The sequence below is a fragment of the Carassius auratus genome, chromosome 22 (genome assembly GCF_003368295.1).
Source record: "Carassius auratus strain Wakin chromosome 22, ASM336829v1, whole genome shotgun sequence".
NCBI classification, from domain to species: Eukaryota; Metazoa; Chordata; class Actinopteri; order Cypriniformes; family Cyprinidae; genus Carassius; species Carassius auratus.
In genome coordinates this window covers 19,461,869-19,470,278 of record NC_039264.1, presented here as the reverse complement: position 1 = coordinate 19,470,278, position 8,410 = coordinate 19,461,869, and the positions used below count along the sequence as shown (strand labels likewise).

Here is an 8,410-nt window from a genome sequence, read left to right as displayed (position 1 = left end):
AAACAGGTTGTAGATGTTTTAGCACTTGAACTTTTCACACCTTCTTTGAAGTCTGTGTGTTGACATACTGGCTTAATTAAAGAAATGAATGAAGACCTTTGGGTTATTTTTTTAAAGCTTAAAACTTTGAAGTCTTGGGTGTGATTCAAAAACAACACTGAGTTTTTGCTTCTGATGCTTGTTTGTGATGGGGAAAAAAGTTTACCAAGAGTCACAACAGAGGCGCTGGTTGTTTATGAAAACATAAATTGTGAAGCTTTTGCCAGATGTAAAATGTAAAGTGACACCAGAAATTTCAAAGGTCCAAACATAAAACACAGACACTATTTACACACTGTCCTAGTGTGAAGAAATTAAAGTTATAGTTTTCAATTCTCAGGACTAGATTTTCCTCACTGGTTGAATTGAGAACAGTATTTTCCAAGACTGATTTCTATTTTAAAGTTCATCTTATTTAGCAAGGGTTCATTCCGTCCTGAGACAGCTGAAGGGAGTAAATGGACCACTCATTTACAAAAGCAATGGACCCTTTTCACAAGACTAATGAAGTTCTTAGCCATGCATATTACTAATTAAAAAAAATAATTGTTGATATATTTACATTAGGTAATTGGTGAGTTTTTAATTACATAATTTAGATTTTTTGATGACTACCTGACTGGTCCAGGGTCACATTTGACATCATTCTTTCTTCTGACTGACGTCTCTCAATTTTGCATACAGTATAATCCAAATGTGTGATACCATGTTATCAGATTTTATTGGTAATTTAAATCTTAAATTCATTTAGATCTTAAAAAACGGAGCTCGTAATTGCGATCTATTATAAGTAATAATAATAATAGTTTCTTAGATTTTGATCAAAATTACCTCGATCGATCATGGCAAAAGGATTAAGTTGTGCTCATCTGCAATACACCTATATGTAAATAGACGTTTAGATGTCTTTAAGTTGTTTATGTTTTAGAATGTATGCAAAACTGACATCTTACAGACGTCTGCCAGATGCTTGTACACAGCAGAAGCTTTCCAGATCAAGTTATCTTTAACCAACATCTTGCAGATGTACGTGAGCAATCTGGGTTCAGTTAAACCCATTCAAATTTTCAAGTAATCAGTGCTTTATTGTGGCTCATAATTTAACTTATGTAAACAGCTCGCCCTAATTCACTGACTGAACAGTAATTAATAAGAGTCACCAGCAGGGTGCAGCATTTAACAGGAATGTCTAAAGACATTGCTTATCCTGACCAAACGAAAAAGTAAAACTAACCATCATTGGTCGTTTCCTTGTAGGATATCAACATTTTTTCATACATTTCATGAGTATGCAGGTCACATTCCTATGTAAATCACGGAAATAATTTATGCTGGTGTGTCATAAAAGAGGCAAACATGATGTTGTGTTACTGTGTGACCACAGTATCTTAAGAAATCTTCAGATCATTACTGAGAAAGCTTGCTGTCTAGTCTTCAGGTGCTAGTGATTGCATTTTAGGCTTCAAAATTCATAAAGCTTGTTGATTACATTGATAAAATGTCTAAGAATCATAAACTTTTGTTGGTCACAGAGTTTATTTCCTGGAGTAATTCCAAACCCAATGGAGAAATACTTTTACTTTTTGTGAAGAGAACAAGGGTGATGAGTTGGCCTGCCGCCCACTCAAACAGGAAGTTGGAAGGATGTAGAACTACTTGTTCATATTACCGGCAGTGAACCTGGTAAAGGTAATCTAATTCATATAAATTTTAGCATAGTCAAAACCGGCTCTATCCTGATTTGCATAATATCCTGTGTGAGAGGCTACAATTCAGAATAGTGCATCACAAAATGTCCTTATAAAAATCTAGCATAGTTCTATCCAAAACAAAAAGAAATGCAAGGCCGAGATTGTTTAAGAATATGAACCTTAAATGTAAAATGAAAACCTTAGAGGTTATAGTAATGACTGTAAAATAAAACAATTCACAAACAAAAATAGATTTATATACATTTATTTACAAATTTGTAGTTTCACTGAATACTCTTTTTAGACCACGGAAGTACATTTGAGTTAAAAATTTTCACTGAACATTGACCGAGAAAAAAATTTCATTAATACTTCAAAGAGTAAATCAGTTGTAATAATAACTCATGAAAAAAATAAAAATGAAAAACATAATGCACATAAATCAAACCTTTGTTCTGGCCAACAGAAATGGTAAATTAATTTACAGTTTCAGTATACAAGATAATTATGACACCAGATGACAACCTGCCCCAACAGAGATTTATGGAAAAACACATTTGCTTTGCAAACCCAGTTCAACCTTTCAGTTAAAATTGTTATTTATGTTTGTTTATGTAGTTTTGAGTTAATTTCATAAAACTATAAATTTCAACTTTAAAGTTGTAATAGAGCCCATGAAACTTTATTGTAATGTTTTATGAGGGCCTCTTTACGTCCTTCCAGATGTCTATTAGTTGCTGTGGGGATCCCAGGATTGTCGTAATAACTCTAAAAAAATCTTCTCGATTATATTGTCCCAGATAGGCTCTAAACTGTGAAGGGTCTGGGGGAGATGAGGGTGCAATGCCCAAATGTTTCAGACAAGCACCCACATATGCATCTTCTATGTTAAAGGGCTTTATTTCCTTGGAAGCTTCAACTATTTTTTCTGGCAGGTCATTGGAGAAAAGATATGCCATTCCCAGCAGGTATGTGGGGTATGTCGATTCAGGGTACAATTCCTCTGAGACGTACCATTTAGAGTTTTTGTTTCTGACAACAGGCCGGTTCCACATCAAATACCCTGTGATGTAGTTCTGTCTGGGTGTGTTGGGTGACAATAAGAGGCTCATCAGGTTCTCCAGGCCTATGTACATATCAGAATCAACCTTCATAGCATACGCTGCTTGAGGGCAACGAGTGGCCAGCCAGTCCATGATCACCATGGTCTTTATGGTCAGATTGAAGTAGGAGTCCACAAAGTTGCTCTGCACTAAATCTCTGTGTTGTCGACTCTCTTCCTCCAGCTTCTGTTGAGCTTCAGCTCCTCCAGTCAAACCCACCAAGAACAGAGTCAGCACTGCTTTTCCCTGCACTGAGCTCTCATTCCCCCATGTGCTGCGGATGGCGTTACGAGCATTGACCTCATGGGGGGCCACAGGGACCATCAAGACCAGGAATGGATCTTGCTTACATTTATCAGGTTCATCCAGCATGAAATTATAGTTGCTTGGATGAGCCACATGATGATAGATAGTTGTACCTCTTGGTTGGATTTGTTGATTTGGCAAAGGTGCTAATAAATCATTTTGAGAACGATCAGCCCAATTGCTGTTAATTACCTCAGCATGAGTCCAATTCCTGATTTTAGTCAACCAGGTTTGAGAGTATGCAATTGTCTCAAAAGAGAAATCTGAGACATAAGCAACAGCAGACAGTAAAAATGCTAATGTGAGCAGCAGAATAAATGTCTTTTTAATGTGACGCATAAACGAGCCACTATCCTGAGCCAAGCTGCAGAGGAAAAAAGAGAAACAGAAATAGTGAGACCACAGTTGAAATGTGCTTTTCGAATACGCCTGTAATTTATTACCAACTCAAATCTTTACCCTAATCTATTTAGGTTTTATGAAATTTAGGTAGGCCTACATGTGCTTCATATTTATTTTTTTTTTCAGTTAAAGATGGCTTGTAGCTCAGTTCATCAGATGTATGTGATTTGACCGATTCAGTGAGCTGAATCATCAAAGTATAGATTTCTTAATCGCAGGCTGGAGGACAGGAAGGTCTATTTTAAAAGTAGTTTTATTCTACAGATTCCCATACGACCTTCTGTTTTGCCAACGTTTCTGAAGCAGGCATCTGATAAACATGCTAGCCTATTACCCACATAGCAAATTTCTCCTGGCCCAGATCCGGGCCACACAATCACTTTTCCCTCGGCCCAAGTACCACAAAGAATGATGGCCCTGAAGTGGCCCAGAACTGGATTAAAGGGGGGGTGAAATGCTATTTCATGCATACTGAGTTTTTTACACTGTTAAAGAGTTGGATTCCCATGCTAAACATGGACAAAGTTTCAAAAATTAAGTTGTACGTTTGAAGGAGTATTTTTGTTCCAAAAACACCTCTTCCGGTTTGTCACAAGTTTCGGAAAGTTTTTTTCGAGTATGGCTCTGTGTGACGTTAGATGGAGCGGAATTTCCTTATATGGGTCCTGAGACACTTCTCCCGGAAGAGCGCGCGCTCCCGTATAGCAGACCACTGAGAGGCTGAGCACAGCCTGATCAGAGCGAGAGCGTCGCGAAAAGTCACAAAAGAAGTGTGTTTTTGGTTGCCAGGGCAAGACAACCCTGCACAGATTACCAAAAGAGAAACAGCATCAAGGGACCAGTGGATGGAGTTTATTTTTACAGAGCATCAACGGAGTTGTGCAAGTGTTTTTGTTTGTTCCCTGCATTTTGGATTGCACATCGTTTATCTCATAAGGATAATGCAGTCCCAACGGAAAAGGGTCACGATCGTGTGTTGGAACCACATGCGGTGAGTAAAACTGCTTCAAATATCTCTGTGTTGTTAACTTAGCTATCAGCCCGTAAGCACATCAAGTAAACAACATGTGATGTTGTCATCAAACTGCACTTTCCACATGTACAGCTTTAAAAAAAAAAGAAAAAAGACGACATAAAGTGGAACTTAGTCATTTTCCAAAACCGCTAAGCAAATATATACAGTTTCAGTACATACCACATAGAGACGCCTTGGCTGATGCTGCTCTTGTTAAATTTCAGCCTCTGGATCTGTGTCACAGCTTCACATGCTCTCAACTCAAAAGCCTACTGGCGCTCGTGATTCTTTAGCTCCGCCCACACGTCACGCCTCCGTTTTTCCGGGAAAAATCGGTACAGACTATCTTTCTCTTATAAATATAATAAAAATAAAGACTTTTTGGAGTTATGAAGGATGCAGTACTACTCTATAGGTACTCAAGATTAACAGGATATTGAGTGAAAACGAGCATTTCACCCCCCCCTTTAAAGACTAGGGCTGCACATGGGCCGTAACTGGCCCGAATCTCAGCCAGTTAATCACCTTTAACTGGCCCTGAACTGGGCCAAAAGAGGTTTTATTATCGGTACCAATTATAACTCTTAATTAAACCAGAATCTCCCAATCTGAGCCACACCTGAGAATTATATAGCACAGGCCCAACCCAGACAGGAAGCAGTTTCAGCCCAGATCCGGCCCACATCTGGCCCCCATGGATTTCACTTGGGCCAGATGTGGGCCGGATCTGGGCCAACACTATAACCCACACATCATGTAACTGTGCAATAAAAAAAAAACGTATTGCATTGGTTTTTCTATTTATTTTTATAAAGAACAAATCAACCAATAAAGAGTGAGTGTATAAAGTATACCGTCTAAGAGAAACGTAACAGATAGACACATGTAACTTAATCATAATAATTTATTGCAGATGCTTCAAAGAGCAGTACCACAGTAATTCAAATGACGATGCATTGCAGTTGCAGTCCTCTCCGGCAGAATATAATAGACTTGTGAGGAGCAGGGAATAATTTAAACTGTTAAACGCTGAAAATACTATCCGATCCTCTGTCAAGGCGCGCGTTTCTCACATAGACAGTATAAGAAATGGACACAGCGACCCCATTGGATTCAATGGAGACAAGTGAAGTCAATTAGAAGCACTTATTTCCTGGGGGTCGAGCGTACTGCGCAGACTCAAACTGAGCTTGATGACGTAGATGTCACGTGAGCAACCTTTAAGTCGTCTAATCACTGTGCCAAGAGAAATCTAAATCACCCACCAAATCTTCCAGAGAAGGCGAGCATGAACAGGAGCAAATTTTGGTAAGTATTCTAATTAATTATCTCCCTTGACTTTTTATGCCTCCACGTCCCCCCGATTACCTCATAGACAGTAAAAGATTGTCTGTGAGCTTCTCCTCCTGTCCATACAGTAATTTCTCTACTGTGCGACAGAGAGTCGCACAGTAGAGAAGATACAAGGTAATGGAGCCTTTTATACATTTTCGTGTTTCTTTAGAAATAATGAATGGACAAATGGAGTCTTTAAACGCTTCAGATGCTAACAGCAGGCGGGGGTCTGCTAGACAATGGCGGTGCCCAGGGGTGCTTCAAAAAAATATGAAACCCTGCCCCCCTGGTTTTGCGTTCAAAACAGGCATCACCGGAAAAACGGCATGTCGCAATCTATGACGAAACCGATGAGAGCCAATGAGCGTTTGATATCTCTGCCGTAAAACATGTTGTAAAACTTCTTAACGGCACATTTTTAAATGGTTACTATAGCTACAGAGGAAGGAGATCCAATTTGGATTTGTCCCTCACACCTAGTATCAAATGGATACAGGATTTAAATACAAATAAAATACTTTTGTGATCATTTTATCTAATGCTTGTGCATGACAGCATACTAATAAAAATGATGTGCACCCACTCTCTATTATAGATCAGTGTGTGCCTCATAGTAAATCAAATAAATATTACATGATAATGGTGAAATGATCTCTCTCTCTCTCTCTCTCTCTCTCTCTCTATCTTCATGTAAGGATTCTAAGATTATTTGTACCAAGAATAAAAATATAAAATTTTATAAAATTATAATTAAGTGCAGTTTAATGCACTTGACGTATTTGCTTAATTTTGAAATGATAATGTTTCATTCTGTTTTGACTTGCCATTTCAAAGACTTCATTTTAACAATACTACAATGTACATTAAAATGTCTGTGATCATTTAACCATTAGCATGCAATATTGTATTTATCTTGTTTTTCATGGGCCACATATCACCTGACTGATCTGGGCCACACTCCTCCCATCAACAATCGGCCCGGATATTGTTTGCCGGATCCCCGCTGTGCCGTCATTGCCACACATTGCCCAGCTCTGGCTGAAAGGGTACATCCCATTGCCGACATTAGGCCAGCAATGCCAGCTTGAGGCCACATTTGAGCCAAGTCCGTTTGCTATGTGGGTAGTTGATGCTAGGCTAGTCATCATATTCATGAATAGTGGGAGAAAGCGTTTTGCTGTAGGTGGATCAAAATGACATTTCTGAAATACATTACATACATGAATTACGGTAAGGAAACAAGTTCTTCATCAAATGCAGTACTTATTTTGACAGTAAGGCATTTCAAACACTTGCAAATGCTATTTTTGTGTAAATGTGTTCCAGAGGATCAATATTTAACAGGGATACTTGAATCAATATGTTATCTAGCCTATGCCTGCAGGTTATTTGCACTGGTGTTTAATTTCCTGGTAAACCAGCCAACTTGACATATATTTAAGATACAATTAAAAAGTAATTCTTACACTGATAAAACGTGTACTTTACAGCATACACTATTCTATGTACGTTTCTGAATATATATATATATATATATATATATATATATATATATATATATATATATATATATATATATATATATAAATCACATGAATGTAATCACGTAAATGTACATCATGTAAAAGTAAAAGTAGTTATAGTTTGCCAGTAATGGCAGTTTTGTTATGAAATCTCAAGTCCTAACATTTTACTTTGTTCCCTGCTTCAATAAAACATTTCTTCTTCCTCTGTATCATCTTACATTTGTCTTTCAGTTTCCCTTTTCCATTACAAACTTAAAGACACTGAACAAAAACAAAGTGAAGTATACATAAAAATATATGTTTAGATCTGGTCACCTTCTAATTAATGCAGATATGTTCAGTTTTACCACAGCTAATCATTCTAATCTGACTTCAGTCCGATTCATTTCAAAGCACATCGAGTTTCTTAGATCGCAAAAAGACTTTGTACGTAAATAACACAAATAACATGAAGCATAATCACTTACCTTTGCCAAATGCTTTTAGTAGCCATTCTGGGGAGTTCGGCTATGATCTTACTGCTTTACATATCCCCTGCTGAAATACTGGTTTCGTACCTAGCAATAGTTTAGGTAGGGGTGGAGTTAAAAAGCAATTGTTTTTGCACCTGTGATGTACATGTGAACAAACCCAAAACCAAGACATACCCTTATTTATTTATAATCATTTTGTTTGATAGATAGATAGATAGATAGACAGCATAAAACTACACACACACATCAGGAACCTATGAGAACATCCTCTCTAGGGTATTGTCCTCATTATGTGGGATTTGTTTTGTTGCTGTGAGTAACATAATAGCTACACATTTTGCAAGAGCCCTTTAATTGTCAGAATGAATTTGAGTCTTACAGGCAATAAGGTGAAACACGTAATCCTTGAAGGTCCATATATTCAATGGAATAATGTTTCCTTGCCAAATGTACTTGAACAATGATGCTCGCTCATCTCCAGGAAACCTGCCATATTTCTTTTTAGTTTGTTTAGACTGAT

General features: G+C 37.6%; 1 protein-coding gene across 3 annotated transcripts; it reads right to left on the bottom strand.

The window, feature by feature from the left end:
* Positions 1-1,979: 1,979 nt before the first annotated feature.
* On the bottom strand, positions 1,980-8,410 carry LOC113039939 (beta-1,3-galactosyltransferase 1-like). 3 transcript variants are annotated; one of them, XM_026198112.1, is made up of 3 exons: positions 8,270-8,410; positions 7,885-7,974; positions 1,980-3,503 (listed from the first exon to the last, which is right to left on the bottom strand). In XM_026198112.1, exons 2-3 carry the CDS (start codon positions 7,908-7,910, stop codon positions 2,426-2,428), a joined length of 1,104 nt encoding a protein of 367 aa, XP_026053897.1. In that variant the 5' UTR covers positions 7,911-7,974; positions 8,270-8,410; the 3' UTR covers positions 1,980-2,425. The 3 variants fall into 3 exon arrangements, with proteins under 3 accessions (XP_026053897.1, XP_026053896.1, XP_026053898.1); XM_026198111.1 differs by lacking the exon at positions 8,270-8,410 and adding an exon at positions 6,830-7,093 and having other exon boundaries at positions 7,885-7,960; XM_026198113.1 differs by lacking the exon at positions 8,270-8,410 and having other exon boundaries at positions 7,885-7,993.